General features: G+C 39.4%; 1 protein-coding gene across 9 annotated transcripts in view; it reads right to left on the bottom strand.

The window, feature by feature from the left end:
- Nucleotides 1-18,588, bottom strand: part of ANAPC1 (anaphase promoting complex subunit 1) — a 95,873-nt gene that overhangs the window by 55,461 nt on the left and 21,824 nt on the right. For 7 of the 9 annotated variants that reach the window (XM_069583991.1, XM_069583989.1, XM_069583987.1 and 4 more), the window contains exons 15-21: nt 17,860-17,997; nt 17,220-17,280; nt 15,090-15,277; nt 10,197-10,271; nt 5,644-5,912; nt 3,569-3,660; nt 2,618-2,766 (exon numbers count right to left, since the gene is read on the bottom strand). In XM_069583991.1, the coding sequence (XP_069440092.1) occupies nt 2,618-2,766; nt 3,569-3,660; nt 5,644-5,912; nt 10,197-10,271; nt 15,090-15,277; nt 17,220-17,280; nt 17,860-17,997 (972 nt within the window). The remainder of the gene's footprint in view (nt 1-2,617; nt 2,767-3,568; nt 3,661-5,643; nt 5,913-10,196; nt 10,272-15,089; nt 15,278-17,219; nt 17,281-17,859; nt 17,998-18,588) is intronic. The other 2 variants (XM_069583993.1, XM_069583992.1) reach the window with 1 other exon arrangement.

Below are 18,588 nucleotides of genomic sequence, written 5' to 3' on the forward strand. Positions count from 1 at the left end.
CTACAGATGATAGGTTCCTGAAAGCCGCTGACATCGTATCTAAGAAAGATATGCTAGGACACGAATATCTGTAAGTTGACTAGTGTAAGCTGGACACAGAACACCTTTGGCTTATTCATGTATCTCTGGCTCCCTCTTGGGGAGCTGTAACACTGAGTCTACCTCATTTTAGCGGAGTTGTACAGAACCAAAGTATCTGGTGAATTCGCCTAAATGTTTCTACATCAGCAGCAAGGAATGAAAAAGTATTGAGCTGCTCTTAATACACTGTGAATGGACTGATCGCCACTGAATCGTACACTTAAAAACAAAATAATAATATGTTATATATATTTTATCAGTGTTTTTTTTAAAAAAGCAGAATCACCATTCTGCATGTCTATTTCAGAGCCATGGCAGGTACTGAAGCCTCGCTCAACATGAAGGAAGCAGGACACAGAGTAAAGGAGCAGCAGGTGGGGAGCAAGGACATTTACCTAGTCCAGTGATATCTGAGACAGAAGACAAAAGATCTGGTTCTCCTACAAGCCTGGGAAAGCCCCATCTCAAGAAAGGTCCACAGAAGACCTTTCGGCAGGCTGCTCCAGCATAAGGGGACCAAGGGACCTTACTGTGAAGGAACTTACCTTTACTGATGCCTTTTGGCTCTATCTGAATCAGCTCTGATCTTGGATTAACTATGTATTAATAACGTGAGTTAATTTTTTTAATAAAAATTATTTCATTAAAAAAATTCAAGTAGGATTTTTTGTAGCTATGGATAAGCCAATTATAAAATTTAAAGGAAAAGGCAAAGGAATTAAAATAGCTAAAATAATTTTAAAAAAGAAAAGTAATGGAAGGAAGAGTCACAGTAACCAATTTTAAGACTGACTATAAAGCTTCAGTAATCAAGAGTGTGTGGACCACAACACAGACCAATGGACTAGAATAAAAAGCCCAGAGACAGACCTACAAATATGTCGTCAACTTATTTCTGAAAAACTGCAAAAGAGAAAGAATAGTGTTCCCAACAATTGATGTTTAAAAAAACTAACCATTCAAATGGAATAAAAATCTCAACATAAACCTCACATCTGATTAAAAAAAATTTAACAAAATGGATCACAGATCTAATTATAAGACAGGAAACTGTAAAATTTCTGGACAAAAACAGGAGAAAATCTTTCTGACTTGGATAATGAGTTTATAGACACGACACCAAATGCACTATCGATACAGAAAAAAGTGGATAAACTGGCTGCATCAAAATTAAACATTTGTGCTCCACAAAGGAAGCATTAAGAGAGCAACAGGACACGACAAACCACAGGAGAAAATACTTCAAACCCATGTATCTGACAAAACCTCCTATGTAGGCACATTCAAAATATCACTAGCCATGAAGAAAATGCATATTTAAACCACAATGAGTTATCACTGCACATCTATAAGAATGAGAAAATTTACAAATCATGACAATACCAAAAACTGACCAGAATGCATGCAGGGAAACTGGAACACTCACACACTGATGGTGGAAATACAAATACATGAAACAGATACATGAAATTAATGACTGCTTCCTTCTTGGAAGAAAAGCTATGACAAACCTAGACAGTGTATTAAAAAGCAGACACATTACTCTGCCAACAAAGGCCGTATAGTCAAAGCTATGGTTTTTCCATTAGTAATGTACAGCTGTGAAAGTCTGACGATAAAGAAGGGCTGAGCACCAAAGAACGATGCTTTTGAATTGTGGTACTGGAGACTTTTGAGAGTGCCTTGGACTGCAAGAAGATCCAACCAGTCAATCCTAAAGGAAATCAACCCTGAATATTCATTGGAAGGATTGATGATGAAGCTGAAGTTTCCATACTTTGGCCACCTCATGCGAAGAGCTAATTCACTGGAAAAGACCCTGATGCTAGGAAGAAGGCAAAAGGAGAAGAGGGTGGCAGAGGATAAGATGATTAGATAACATCGCTGACTCAACGGACATGAATTTGAGCAAACTCTGGGAGACACTGAAAGACAGAGGAGCCTGGTGTGCTGCAGTTCATGGGGTTGCAAACAGCTGGACACAAGTTGGCAACTGAACAACAAACAATAACAGAGACTCTGAAAAACAGCTTACAGTTTCTCAAATATATTAATCTTATATATACTTGCTATATGGCCATCAATCCCGCCTCTGGGTACCTACCCTAGAGAAATGAAAACTTTTGTTCACACAAAAACCTAGACATGAATGTCTATGGCAGCTGTATTTATAACTGCTTAAAAACTGGAGTCAACTCAAGTATCGTCAATGGATGAATGGATAAACCAATGTGATATATATATATATGCACACAGTGTATAGCCAACACTCAGCAATTAAGTGCAATGAACTCCGGCTACAGCAATACTTGAAAGAATCTCAAAAGCAGGGGGGAATTTTCTGAGGGGGTTGATAGAACCATTCTGAATTCTAATTATGGGAGGGATTACATGAACTCAACATTTATTGAAATCCACAGAGCAATACACAAAATGGGGGGGGGGGCAGTAATTTTTCTATATGATAATTTTTTACATTACATTGAAAGTTAAAAAGAAAAAAACAAACAAGTTTGGCAACATACTGAATACATACCAAGACTACAAGTCTGCCTCGTTCACAGATTCCGGGGAGGTAAGGATAGGGGGGCACTCCTTCCCCCTTCAGACAGGAGCTCACCCACTGATAAACACTAGGTGGCTCAGGAGTGAAAAATGACGGGTACTGCATAGATCCTGTTTGACCTTCAGAATTAGATAAATGTTTGTAAAGATGTAAGTATACACTAAAACAATACTGTTTTAATTCAAAGGAAAGATAATCAACAATCCCTGTCATTTGAAGACAATCAGAGTAACACTTTTTCCATATTCTCCAAAATGCTTCATGTTTTCTGTCACAGTAAGTATGTGATCACATTATAATCTGTGGAATTTAACTGACTAATATTTTATCCGAATTCTTATGTTCAAGGCATATTAAAGAATGTCACCAAAATTTTCTGCTCTAACTCTAATGATGAGAAAAGACAAGACACCCAGGATTCTGCTCTGTTTTAACAATTGGGCCCCAATCCTGAGTCCGTTTAACTCAGAGTCTAAGACAATACAATGGCTGTGAAACTGTTCTGTATCTGTACTGTTCAATATGGCAACCACCAGCCCCATATGACTGCTGAGCACTTGCAATGTGGCCAGGGCAACTGAGGAACTGAATCTTTAGTTTAAACTAAAATAGCACACAGTGGGTGGTTACTAACTGGACCACACAGGATAGCAAAGCATCCTTGGCACTGGAAGCTCTAAGCTTTTGCAAGGCAGAATCTTGGGGATGAGTAAAATCCCCTCCACCCCCGACCCCCCACACTGAAGAAGCTATACTACAAGTCAGAGACCAAACACTACAAACTGAAATCTGCCTGGTGGAAAAACACTACCCCTGATTTAGAGGTGAACAGTAAGAAATATATCCTCTGCTGTTTACCAAGAAAAATACAAGCAAAGGTCAGCATACCGTTGAGAAAATCTTTAACAGCAGAACACTTACCTTGGTCAATTGCACACACTTGTCCAGTAGTTCTAACAAGTGTTGGGTAGTCTCTATAGTAATGATCTACGTAAGGCTCCAATTTTAAGTCCCTAAAACAATGGAATACACAAAAGGAATTAACAAGCAAGGTATTACAGTATTCTCCTCCCAAACAGTTAAGAAGACTCATCAGTTGACCTTTTTAATTTAAAACATTTACTTAGGAGAAAGAAGACAACCACGTCTAGAGCCTCTGTACTGTATTTCTGGACTTACAGTGCCTAGGGTGACAAATGCAACCAACACTCCTCCCGCTAGATAAATTTTGAGGGTAAAACTGCTGTGAAAACTGTGGTCCAATTTCTCCTCTGTTAATTTGTTAGCTGTGTGCTCTTCAGGAAGTCAACTTTCTCAATCTCAGTAATTATTCTTCCAGAAAATGGTGGAACACCAGTCAACTCACCCTCAAGCTTTTAAGATTAAATAATATGTATGAGAAATACCTTATAAAGTGTAAAACATTACACTAATTTTACCTATTTCAAAGAGCCATGATTAGGGTTTGAAAATCATTTCATTACAAAAGTATCTTCCTTATAGTAATGCCTTGTCATTAAGAGAAACTAACCATCAATTAAAACTGTTGTGTCTCAGAAAAGAATTTCAATGTCTCAAGGAAGGTAACATAAATTAGAAAATATACTACAACCTTAACTCAGAGGTTGGCATTTTAATTCAAACTTAACTTTATCACCAAGGGTCACAAAGGCTCAAACAACACCTAAGTATAAACACTTAGAGTTCAGTGCCAAACGCAAGGTGCTAGAAAAGACTGTTGAAAATACCATCAGAACAGTCTTATTGTAGATCCACTACAAGAGCCTGAAAGACAGGGAAGACCAGACTGGGGCAATCAAGGACCAGCAAAGAGAACCAACATCTAGCGAATGGCACCTGTTCTTAAAAACAAACTTGAGAGGCTTCCCTGGTGGCTCAGTGGTAAGGAATCTGCCTGCCAATGCAAGAAACATGGGTTCCATCCCTGGTGCAGAAAATGCCACATGCTGTGGAGCAGCTAAGCCTGCACACCACAACTACTGAGCCTGTGCTCCAGAGCCCAGGCGCCGCAGCTCCTGAAGCCCACACACCTAGAGCCCAGGCCCCACAGTAAGAGAAGCCCCCAGAATGAGAGGCCTGGACCGCAAACAGAGAGTGCCTCCACTCGCCACAGCTAGAGAAAAGCTCGAGCATCAGTGAAGGCCCACCACAGGCAAAAATAAATAAATAAATAAAATTTTTAATGGTCCACACCAAAAAAAAAAAAAATTTTTTCCCCCTCAAAACTTAAGCATGTTTCCTCATCACTGGAACAGGGACTGTAATACCTACTTTGACAATTTCTACATGTAAAGTACTATTTTGTTAGTTTAAACCCTGACAGCTCAGTTGGTAAAGAATTTTGCTTAAAATACAAGAGACTCCAGTTCGATTCCTGGGTCAGGAAGATCCTCTGGAGAAGGGATAGGCTACCCAGTCCAGTATTCTTGGGCTTCCCTTGTGGCTCAGCTGGTAAAGAATCCACCTACAATGCGGGAGACCTGGGTTTGATTCCTGGGTTGGGAAGATCCCCTGGAGAAGGGAAAGGCTACCCACTCCAGTATTCTGGCCTGGAGAATTCCATGGACTCTATGGTCCATGGGGTCACAAAGAGTTGGACACGCCTGAGCAACTTTCACTTTCAAACACTATTTGAATCTAAGGCATCATTATAAAAACAGCAGGTGTCATTATAGACTTTCCACCACAATCATGGTGTCAAAATGAAAGCCAAACAGGTTATCCTCACTGGGCAACACACTACTCTCATGCCTTTTCCACTCATCTGAGGACAAAAAGCTGCAACCCCAGCCTGACCCACGGCCCTTACACAATGGATCCCCTCAAACAGTTCTGTGGCTTATGGAAAAGGCTCCTTTTTGTTGAGAAGGTAGAATTCAGAAATTTATTTGCAAGGTTCCTATTTGACATTCACGGCCAAGAATTAGGTCATCTAATGACCTTTTGGAAATTTCTAATCTATAAACGATATTTACCTCGCCAACTGGACGAGAAGTTCAACAAGCGAACGAACCCCTTCTCCCATTAGGGTGTTCAACTTGAGTTCCTCATAGACCAGGTGAAGAACGAAAAAAATTGCAGGTATGTGAGTGAACAGAAGCGTAGAAGAGTCCAAACTGAGATTCTGGGGAAAATCCTCATCTTTCATCTGTGAAACTTCCAAAGGACTCAAACACAAAGATCTGTTCAAGAGATGAGACTCAACATTCTGGTGGTAGTCTGAATTTAGTAAATATTCCCAGTCCTAAGAAGAATAAAAAGGATATTAGCTTTCTAAATAATTGTAATGTCACTATTAAAAAAGAAGACCAAATTCCCTTTAAAAAACTCAAGTTCCATTTTCACATTAAGTTGTTAACATTATTAAAAAAAAAAAACACAATGCTGAAAAATTAGAACCAATACCTAACAGCTAAGTAATTTCCAAGTGCCAGCAATAAACATTAAGACAAGCCACCTTTAAAAATCACTTGAATCATACCCTTTTAAGGAAGAGACTTTAGTAGAAGAATTCTACTGCTTAAGCAGAGATTGAAAGAGAAAAATTTAAGATTATTTTAGGCAATGTCTCATGGGCCACAAGAAAACGAAAGCCTAGAAGTGTAGACAGGCAGGTGTAGGGACCACTACACTGATTTGGGTTTGGGTAAGAGGAGAGGTCTACTTGAATCCAGCTGAAATACATGTATTTCCATGTTGACAAGATGCTGAGGCTAGTAACATACCTAATAATCAACTGAATTTTATATTTGAACTGTGCTACACTTTACAAGTATTGAGTCTATTTTAGTTTCTACTTTTCTTGGGGACAGTCTTGATCCCTGTCTCCTGTACAGTGTCATGAACCTCCATCCATAGTTCATCAGGCACTCTGTCTATCAGATCTAGTCCCTTAAATCTCTTTCTCACCTCCACTAGATAATCATAAGGGATTTGATTTAGGTCATACCTGAATGGTCTAGTGATTTTCCCTTCTTCAATTTAAGTCTGAATCTGGCAATAAGGGGTTCATGATCTGAGCCAAGTCAGCTCCTGGTCTTGTTTCTGCTGACTGTATAGAGTTTCTCCATCTTTGGCTGGAAAGAATATAATCAATCTGACTTCAGTACTGACCACCTGGTGATGTCCATCTGTAGAGTGACATTGTACAGGAGACAGGGATCAAGACCATCCCCAAGAAAAAGAAATGCAAAAAAGCAAAATGGTTGTCCGAGGAGGCCTTACAAATAACTGAGAAAAGAAGAAAAGCAAAAAGCAAAGGAGAAAAAGAAAGATACACCCATCTGAATGCAGAGTTCCAAAAAACAGCAAGGAGAGATAAGAAAGCCTTCCTCAGCGATCAATGCAAAGAAATAGAGGAAAACAACAGAATAGTGAAGACTGGAGATCTCTTCAAGAAAATTAGAGATACCAACGGAACATTTCATGCAACAATGGGCTCAATAAAGGACAGAAATGGTCTGGACCTAACAGAAACAGAAGATATTAAGAAGAGGTGGCAAGAATACACAGAAGAACTATACAAAAAAGATCTTCACGACCCAGATAATCACGATGGTATGGTCACTCACCTAGAGCCAGATATCCTGGAATGTGAAGTCAAGTGGGCCGTAGGAAGCATCACTACGAATAAAGCTAGTGGAGGTGATGGAATTCCAGTTGAGCTATTTCAAATCCTAAAAGATGATGCTGTGAAAGTGCTGCACTCAATATGCCAGCACATTTGGAACACTCAGCAGTGGCCACAGGACTAGAAAAGGTCAGTTTTCATTTCAATCTCAAAGAAAAGCAATGCCAAAAAATGCTCAAACTATTTCACAATTGCACTCATCTCACATGCTAGTAAAGTAATGCTCAAAATTCTCCAAACCAGGCTTCAACAGTACATGAACCATGAACTTCCAGATGTTCAAGCTGGATTTAGAAAAGGCAGAGGATCCAGAGATCAAATTGCCAACATCTGCTGGTTCATCGAAAAAGAAAGAGAGTTCCAGAAAAACATCTACTTATGCTTTACTGACTACGCCAAAGCCTTAGACTGTGTGGATCACAATAAACTGTGGAAAATTCTGAAAGAGACGGGAACACCAGACCACCTGACCTGCCTCTTGAGAAACCTATATGCAGGTCAGGAAGCAACAGTTAGAACTGGACATAGAACAACAGACTGGTTCCAAATAGGAAAAGGAGTACGTCAAGGCTGTATATTGTCACCCTGCTTATTTAACTCACATGCAGAGTATATCATGAGAAATGCTGGGCTGGATGAAGCACAAGCTGGAATCAAGATTGCCAGGACAAATATCAATAACCTCAGACATGCAGATGACACCACCCTTATGGCTGAAAGTGAAGAATTAAAGAGCCTCTGGATGAAGTGAAAGAGGAGAGTGAAAAAGGTGGCTTCAAAATCAACATTCAGAAAATTAAGATCATGGCATCTGGTCCCATCAATTCAGGGGAAATAGATGGGAAACAGTGGAAATCATGACATACTTTTATTTTGGGGGGCTCCAAAATCACTGCAGATGGCGACTGCAGCCATGAAATTAAGAGATGCTTACTCCTTGGAAGGAAAGTTATGACTAATCTTGACAGCATATTAAAAAGCAGAGACATTACTTTGCCAACAAAGGTCCATCTAGTCAAGGTTATGGTTTTTCCTATAGTCATGTATGGATATGAGAGTTGGACCATAAAGAAAGCTGAGCACCGAAGAATTGATGCTTTTGAACTGTGGTGCTGAAGAAGACTCTTGAGAGTCCGTTGGACTGCAAGGAGATCCAACCAGTCCATCTTAAAAGAAATCTGTCCTGAATATTCATTGGAAGGACTGGTGTTGAAGCTGAAACTCCAATATTTTGGCCACCTGATGCGAAGAACTGATTCATCTGAAAAGACCCTGATGCTGGGAAAGACTCAAGGTGGGAGGAGAAGGGAATGACAGAGGATGAGATGGTTGGATGGCATCACCGACTCAATGGACATGCATCTGAGTAAGCTCCAGGAGTTGGTGATGGACAAGGAGACCAGGCAAAGAGTCGGATACGACTGAGTGACTGAACTGAACTGAACTAGTTTCTACTTGTGATTTCTTGTATTGTGTTGACACAGTCTATGGTTGTATTTTGTACAGTTGTATTGTGTTGAGATAATCTATGGTTTCTTCAGAACTTGGAATTTATTGGTGTTTCCATCAGGCTTAATACAGTGTATTATTCTAACTTAAAACTCTTGCAATAGACATAGAACCAATCATAAAAGTTAAAAGTTTATAAGTCAGACAACCAAAATAAAAAACTCTTCTCAGCAAAAGATACTGTTAAGCCACATATTGGGAGAAAATATTCCCAAAACACATATGACAAAGAACTCGTATCTAAAATATATAGAGAACTTCTTTAGATTAATAAATATTTTTAAAATCTAATTTACACCTGAACAGAAACTTCACAAAAAGATAGGTAAGTAGCTAATAAGTATGTGAAATAGTGCCTAATGTGATGAGTCATTTTGGAAAAACAAATTAAAACCACTTAGAGAAACCACTTTGTACACACTCAAATGGTTAAAAGGAAAAAGACTGACAGCAAATGCTGGCCAACTCATATACTGCTTGTCAGAAGATAACATGGTACAATCAATTCGAGACCAGCAACGACCCAACAAGTGCACTGCTAGGTATTCATTTAGCCAAGAGAAATGAAAATATAGGCCCACAAAGCCTAGTTACTGAATGTGGGCAGCAGCTTTCCTCATAACAGTCAAATGATGGCAATAGGCTGCCTATACACCCAGAGAAGAATGGATACACAAACCACGGCAGAGTCACACTGCTGCCTCAGCAGGAAGGTACAAACTACTGACTCGGCAACAGCATCAATGAACCCCAAAAGCATCACGCTGAGTGAGGGAAACTTTATACCAAAGACTACATACTAGATTATTTTACTTATATTAAGTTTTAGAGTTGGCAAAACTAACATATGATAGAAATCAAATCAGTGGATGCTTCTGTTAAAAATGGCTCAAGAGAACTGTACACACTCACGGAAATGTTTTGTCCTTAAGAGCAGTGTGGATTACACGAGTGTCTATTTGTCAAATCTGATCAAACTGTAAATTTAAGATCTAAGCATTTCATTTATGCTAATTATACCTCAATTTTAAAAGAATGTGTTGAAACACAAAAATATACCCATGGAATCTGACATGTTTGAGAACTTAGAGAAACACTGCATAATAAACGTTGTCACTTAAGGTGATGAGCTGGCAGTAAAACATCTATAAACTCAAATTTATATCACACAGCATTATGTATGTTTTAAGATGATCATTAAAGACAAAAGTGAATAAACAATCACAGAAAACTTGACAGGCCCTATCCTTCAAAATAACTGCCATTTAGTATTAAAATAAGCAAAAGCTGTTAAAAATAGGCACAAATCAACAGGAACACCACAAATATGGGGGACTGGTACAAGTACCCACAAAGTAATTTGTATCAGCAAGAAAAAACAATGCTTACATCATCAGATCCCGTCTCAGAAGGCCTTGCCTTTTTGGGTGCAATGACTGGGGAAAGTGATCCTTCAAAGTCAAACTGGAAGATAACCCCAAAAGAGAAGACAAAAATCATGTAAATTTATCACTTACAACAGATCAGCTTAAAGGACTCAGCAATCAGTTCTGCCAATTATGGAAACTGAGGAATGACATCAAAACTCATTTTCTCATCTGGAAAAACATGATACGAACACCTTTCTTCTAGGGTCACTGTGAAGATTAAATGAAATCATCTATATAAAGCACCCAGTCTGGTGCCTGGGCTCATAGGTTCTGCAGCAGTAGCTTCCTTTCCTCCCCACTTCTCTCATGACATAGACCTTCACTCCATTCGTAGAACAAGAACCATTAGTCATATCCAAAGTACACCCAGTCTCAAAGAATCAACCCAATGTTAGCCAAAAGTCAGAGCTAAGCAAATATACATTTAGAGACACATACTTAGAGTCTGTCTATAGTGACAGCCCAACAATTCTCTGGCAGAGGTGGGTAGCTACTCTCCAAAATCGGAGTTCTCCTCTTTCTTCTGGACCCACAGCCAGGCTGCTGTATCCCAGCCCTCACAGTGAGACGTGGCCCTGTGACAGTGACTGTGAGTGAGAGTGGATGTCACCGATGCCAGACTAGCTCGTGAAATCCTCCCATGCATGCTCTCCTATGCTCTATCCCTCGCATCTGACTGGGTGGTGTCAACTCTAAGGTGATCTTTGAAGCCTCAGGTTGAAGAGGACAGATGTTCCATTAGCCTGGGTTCCTAATTAAACCATGTGGCCTGTTTACCTGCTAAGCACTGTTAAAGGAACAAGATACACATTTCTGTTGTGTATGCCACTATATCTTTTAACGGCTTTCTGTTATAATAGCCTATCCTAATATAGTTACATAAAAGCAATTTCCTAAAAGTTCAGCCTAATTCAATTTTCCCTGGCATAACCTTAGCCCCTTCTGCTACTTTGCACAGGCACTGAACTATCAGTTCATCGATCATAACAGTATAAATGGTAATGTCTATTTTCCTATGCTATAGAAACCTACATAGTTATCAACCTCATTCATCTGAAAGTTGATTTATATATAAAAACTAAACATAAACGGCAATATTTAAAACTGAATATTTAAAGATAAAACTGAATAAATTTTTAAAACTGATCAAAAGAACAGGTTTTCTTATGAAGTATTCAAATAAAACACAGCCCAAGAAAAAGACAAAATACTGTATGATATCACTCACTGTGGAATCTAAACTATGACAGAAATGAACCTACAAAACAGAAGCAGACTCACAGAGAGAACAGCCTTATCCTTGCCAAGGAATAAGAAAGGTGGGAGAGGGATGGACTGGGAGTTTGGGGTTGGCAGATACAAACTATTACATTTAGAATATCGAAATGGCAAGGTCCTACTGTATAGCACAGGGAACTATATTCAATATTCTGTGATAAACCATAATGGCAAAGAATTTTTTTAAAAGAATGTATTAAACACACAAAAACTGAGCCCAACTTATACACAATATTATCAAAAACCAAAAATGACAAGAGTAAAATCAAAGCAACCAATGAAATTATTTTACCTGAAACTTTAACCAAACACAGCATGCATACACAGACACAATCTAAGTCCCACAATCAGAAAGAACACCCCTGCTGTGGTTATCAAATTCATTAAGACCTGGAGTTATGGGAAAGAATGGCGGAAACTGATACAGATATCTTTTTGTCACACATATGGATGTTTTATTTTCATTATTTTAATATGTCACCACTTAGCCAACCCTGTTATATAATCCTGTGGATCACCGACCTTGATCTATCATAATCTGACTATAAAATATTCATTTATCTGCCTTCTCCTGGGACAGTCAATTCAATGGGAGGAACTATCTTATCTTGCCTAATGCTTATCTGAAAAGCCTGGCTTCATGCCCACAGCAGGGACTCAATATCTAATGAAAATAAGAGCATCCCAAAGGACAGAAGAGTTAACCTCAGCTGCAACCACTCACAGAACCTGTGAACCAAAAAGAAACATCATCTGGCCCAGACCTGTCATCTAACATCAGCAAATTCAGGAAGGCCCAAACAAATTCCAGAGTCACACACATAGCTGGTCATCGGCAGAAATTCTGTACTCTCTACTCTCCACCCTATTACTTAACTGACAACAAAGAGGATATATCTGGACAAAACAAAATAAAAACCATTTGCCACTGAGGACCATTTCATCCTGAGCTTTCATTGTAAGGACAACCAAGACAAGGTTTAACTACGCAGTCATCCAAATAAATGTCAAAGCAACTCAGTCTCAGGGCTCATTTCCTTATTCCTTCTCTTAGGGCTACCACGCAACAAATTAGTCAAAGAGTCAGATTCTTCTTTACAAAAGAAAAACGCAGCTGCGTGCTCGGCCCTCTCTGCAACAGGAACCATGAGGGGGCTCTGGCCCTCTGCGAGAAAACGAGGCACAGTGATGTGGATTCATCAGGTCCTGCAGGACAGCAGCACGCAGAAACTACAAGAAGCTGAAGCAGACTTATTCAGATGCAGAAATCCTGTTTTTGTAAGGCTCAACTCTTTCGTATTTAATAAAGAATGGAAACATCTGGACTGAAGTAGCATTCATGCAATTGTTTGGACTAAGAAAATTGTCTATTTTCCCAGTAAAACTTTCCCCAAGGAAACTGCAGAAGGCAGTTCTTTCATACGACACAACACGTATAAACTCTTTTAAGAACAATGCTGCATTTAGGTGGACAAGGGCTTTCATTCAGCGCACGTTCACTAGGCATCCATCCTTGCCAGGCACTGCTATTTACCTTCCTAATGGGAGCAGAGACACACAAAATAAGTAAAGAGGATAATAAGCGGGAGACAAGGGTCAAGTCCAGTTCTACACAGAAGAGACAGGGCAGGCTGCACTGAGGTGACACCGGCTGAGGCCTCAGCCTGTCTTGCCTGATGAAGGCATTTTCTCCAGCGGGCGTGCAGGCGTGTTCAGTCGGGTCTGACTCTTTGCGACACCATGGGCTGTAGCCCACCAGGCTCCTCTGTCCATGGGATTTCCCAGACAAGAATACTGGAGTGGGTTGCCACTTCCTTCTCCAGGGATCTTCCCGATCCAGGGATCAAAGCTGCATTTCCTGCACTGGCAGGAAGATTCTTGACCACTGAGCCATCTGGCAAACCTGCATTTTCTCTAGAGGGAAGAGCAAGTGTGAAGACCCTGAGGTAAGAACATGCTTGGACACGCCTGTCCTTGTTCAGGACAAACAATGGAAAGCAGTGTGGTGGAGACAATGTGAGCAAGGCAGGGATGAATCAGAGGTAAAAAAAAAACAAAAAACAAAAAACTGGAAAACCCATCCCCATTTACCTATACAGAAATAATAAAAATTCTCTCTGAGTTGGCAAAGGTTCAGCACACCAAGAATAATCTGGGAGGTGAAGCAGGCACTTTTAAATGACACTGGTGAGAATGCTGATTGGACAGTCAGTCCTTTTTGAACATTATTTGACCCAGTAATTCCTCTTTTAAGATTCAATTCTTGAGAACTGACTAGAGATCTAAAGATCTGTGTACAGAAGAATGTTACTCAAATTACTCATAACAAAAAAAACTGATTCCGCAATGTTTAATTATCAGCTATTGGGGCTTCCCTGGCAGTTCAGATGGTAAAGAATCTGCCTGCAATATGGGAGACCTTGGTTCGATCCCTGGGTGGGGAAGATGCCCTGGAGAAGGGATGGCAACCCACTCCAGTATCCTTGCCTGGAGAATCCCATGGACAGAGGAGCCCAGTGGGCTGCAGCCCATGGGGTCACAAAGAGCTGGACACAAGCAAGCGACTAATACTTCTACTTTTTCACAATTATGACAAAGCCATATGGTACCCTATAATGAGAACGATAATCGGGGGGAAGGAGGTTGCAGAATTCTTAAAATGGGAAATGTTCACTGCTATGATGTTTATGAGAAGCAACAATGAAAATGTTTACAGTGGTTATCTCTTAGTATTATTTCCTTTTTAATCTCTCCATTTTCCAAATTTTCCTCAGTAAGCATGTATACTTTTATAATGAAGAAAAACAATGATTTTTTTAAATGGATTTGCTGGTATGAAACCCAAATGTATTGACAGGTACAGCTTAGTTACCTTGTAAGTGTGATCTAGAGTGATTTCTTCAGAGTGAACCAGGCAAGGCTGTCCTGGGAAAGATCTCCGGAAGCAAAACAAAAACACCGAGACGGAGGACCCTACCCTGCTGATTTGTGAATAACCTATGAAGGACCCGTAACAAAGCTTCTTGGGAGGGAGACGAGGAGCTTAGTTTGTATCACTGACAGACTAGATATTTACGCTAAAGTACTTTAAATCCCCTTCAAAATTAAACCTTCCTCATAGACCAAGCAATAATGTGGAAAAAGAGAATCTGGGCCTCAAGAGAAGAACATTAAGCCATGAGTCAGAAAATACACTGTAGGCCCAGTTTTGAGCAAATCTCTAGTCTGTGATCTCCTTGTGACTGTTTCTTCATCAGTAAAATCAAGACTACTCCTACTAACCTAAGCATAATTTGCAGCCATGTTACAACGATGAAATGAGAAATAACAGTCAAAGTGGTTTACGTTATAAAAACATAATGATTCTAATTACAAGTAAAACATTATCATTAAACTAATATTTGACTTACAACGTACAGATACAATAAGCCTTAGCATTATTCCATTTTGATGAATAAGGCATGCCTACTAGAACACTGGTGTGTTACATACTCTGAATGTTGTATTATCAATTACACACACATCACACTGATAACGGTGTATCTCAGGAGGAAAAACGATCGTATGTACTCACATTTCTTGTCCACGCTAAGCGGTCTGTGTTATAACCCATCATGTTCATGAGACAGGTCACAAAGAAGTTCCACTCTGAGTGATCACTGGGCCCTCCGGGGGCACTATGGACACTGTACCACTTGACGAGCATCTGAACCGCTATTTCTTTCGGCAGAATGAACTTAATTGCTTGCAAACAAGTTTGTACTATAGAAAGCAAAGATTAATTTTAGTATGCTTCCTAGGCATGCATTTCTTTTCCCCTTTTACTAAGGTTTTTAAATCACTGCTATATAAAGGTCAAGCACTATGAAAAGGGAACTGCCATTAAAGAGCTGGTGGGACGCAAACCTGACCGAGCCAGTCATCTGACTCTGAATTTAACAGGGCTTGTGAGAGGTCTCAGAGCAGTGTTTTCGTCATCAATTTGGGGTCAGAAATAGAATAACCACATAGCCCAGGTTACCTAAGACAGAACTGACTGACATCTGTGGCCCCAACAATTATTAACAGCTTCCCATTTTTGCTCTCAAAAATGTCCTAGTTTGGGTAATGAATTAAAGATCATTCTAACAAAAACACAATTTCTACACTAATAAATTCATATAAAATATTATTTCAATACTTCAGTAAATATACAATAATGAATACATACATCCTCAAAAACATTCACCTAGCTTTAAAATATGCTGTAAAAGATCAAACATTCTGGTCAACCAAAGCTTTATAACTTTTCATTATTTCTGACAGCCCTGTTTCTACGGTGTTTTACATGCTGTCTTCAACAGATCAGTCAATACCACGTCATCTCCATCCTTCTTATTGGCCAATACCATTAGCATGACAATCAGTTACAGCGCCACGCTGTCACACAGCGACTCCCGCAGGGTGGCAAGGGCTATCGCTATGAAGAGGCCTAGGTCTGCTTTCGGCAAGAAATGGCCCCGACCTGCAATGTTTTTGTATACCCACATAATCTCTTTAGCGGACTTTTTCCTTCCCTTCCCAAATCCACTGTTACCAAAGCCCATCCTTAGCAGTATATGCTTTTTCTCATCAATTTGCTATGTGTGCACACACAACCAAGGCTGGAATCAAATGAAACCAATGTCAGAAAACCAGATAACCAAGTTTGTCATGGTTGAGTCCAAAATCAGTGTAAACCAGACACCGACTGAGGTGCTGAGGAAAGTTTTATCAAGTACAAAACCTTCTGTGCACAAACTATGTGACTTCTATTTGCTCCTGCCAAGAGTAGGATTTCACTTTGTTTTATTTATTTTAACTAATCCATTAATTGTTTTTATATATTTTGGTTAGGCTTATATTTCTTGAGATCACTGGCTAAATACCCTTTAGAAAGGCAAGGCAACTCCATACCAACTCAGAATATCATCTACCACACTGATGAAGAGTATTTCCTTAAATGAGAAAGGCACTCCAGCCCACCTGGCAAATTCCAGAGATCACAAAATCTGCCAACATTCTGCACTAGAAGTTGGATTTTGAAACTAACAGACATCCTGAATTTTCTTATATCACACAGGCATTGTTTTCTTAACTTACATTTGTTGGCAAATCTTTTTGATTACATGGTTTTCTTTAGTATTTAACGTTCAGAAATATTCTCCACCTAGTACTTTCCAAATTGCATTTCAATGATAATTCAAGCAGACTCTGATTTTATCAAAATACTTCTGAGTGTATTTTTGCTAAAATGTTAAGTTTTCCTCAAAGGCAATTATGTTAATTTCTCAATTATTCTTAACAATTGAGAGATTATTTTTGGATTAAAAACCATCAAATATGCCAAAAACTGTTTTAGTTGCTTGGGCTTGTTTCTCAGACTTTCTTGCAAGAGGCGTGTCCACATGCTATAATCTCACTGCACGGCTTCCTCCTCCTGAGAAAGCTCACAGAGGTGGAACCAGCACGCGCTCCCGGGCCCCACCCTCGGCGCGCACACGGATGGGCCGCACAGCGCTCAGCAGCGCGTCACAGCTTCTCAGCACAGGAAGAAGGCCCATCCCGTGGCTCCAAAACAGCGAAATGTTTAAAGCCCCAATTATTAATGTATATCAACAATCACTCCAAATCTTTTAAATCAAACTAAGAACACATGAACGTAAGGTTTGATCCTCAACCATACCTAATTCAGAGGTGGCAATTTCAGGAATAGTGATCCTCACCATGGAGCCATTACTCAGTTCCTAGGGAGAATACAGAAACAAATCAGGGCAAGTGAATACAATCTGTTCATTCTAAATCTCTGGATGTCTAAAAAATAGCTGACGCTTAACAAGACTGTTTGCCTGTCAAAGAAAAATGCAATAAAATATACGAAAAATAAGTAGTATTTTTTTCAAACAGAACTGAATACTTTGAAATTTCAGACACAATAAATGTCCTTATTTATAAGACATTAACAAGAACTCTTATCTTTAAACAAAGTGCCTAATTTTCATATAGACACTAAGAGTCACCATCACCAAAAGTCTCACTTTAAACAACAACAAAAAAAATATGTCTATATTAAAATTCAACTGAATGAACAAGTTTTGTATCCAATACACTTTTTAATAATATAGAAACTTTAGAAAAAAGCTGGATGAAACTACTTTAAAGAAAAATAGGGCAAAAAAATGATGTATTACAAGCGCTTTTAAAAAATCACATGAAATATTTGTTTCCACTTTTCAGACAAAACTTTGCATTCTGACAAACTTTACATGACAGCCATAATTCTTGGAAAGCTATCCTGCCTTTTAAAAATAAATGTGCACACTTACTAGCGTTACCCTGTTACAGACAGGGTCTCTTATAGAATGAATGTAAGTCCCGAGCTGCTGGAAAGTACAATCCTCAGTATAGAGAGAATCATGAAGCTTTGAAGAATCCCTCAGCTCTGGAACTGGGGACACCAGAACCTGTACAGGGCCATAAATACAACACGTGAGGCATTTTTGAGAAATTAGGATGAAGAAATTACATGTCTTGTTTGCATATGGTCTAACAACTGTCCACAATGACTTTACACCATTCTGAGTATGACTAAGTAGCCTGTACCAAGGTCCCCACCAAGAGCAACTATAAAAAGTCAATAAAAACAGGACATCTGATCGATGGCACTGGAGAGTTGTGGAGATAACCTGGACTTGAGGGCCCAACATCAAGAGAGAAAGGAATCAAAAGTAAGTGGCCCCACAGTTTAATACCACTTGGGATCTAATACCACCTGGTCTATCTTTAATCCCAAGATAAACCCATCTGAAACACACATCCTAACATTCTTAACTGCATCCTCTAAAACCGACAATGTCTTAGTGACTGTATTCAGAAAGAAAAAGCTCTTTATCCTTTCTTCTTTAAAAGCATGTCAGGTGGAGTGTAAGTCCTAGCTCTACCACTTACGAGCTGTATGTTTTTAGATAAGTAACCGCCCTGTGTCTCCGTGTACACATTTGTAAAACAAGGATTAATATTTTCCTAATAAAGCTGTTTTAAGGGACTAAATGAGT

This window comes from Ovis canadensis, chromosome 3, assembly GCF_042477335.2.
Source record: "Ovis canadensis isolate MfBH-ARS-UI-01 breed Bighorn chromosome 3, ARS-UI_OviCan_v2, whole genome shotgun sequence".
Classification (NCBI taxonomy): Eukaryota; Metazoa; Chordata; class Mammalia; order Artiodactyla; family Bovidae; genus Ovis; species Ovis canadensis.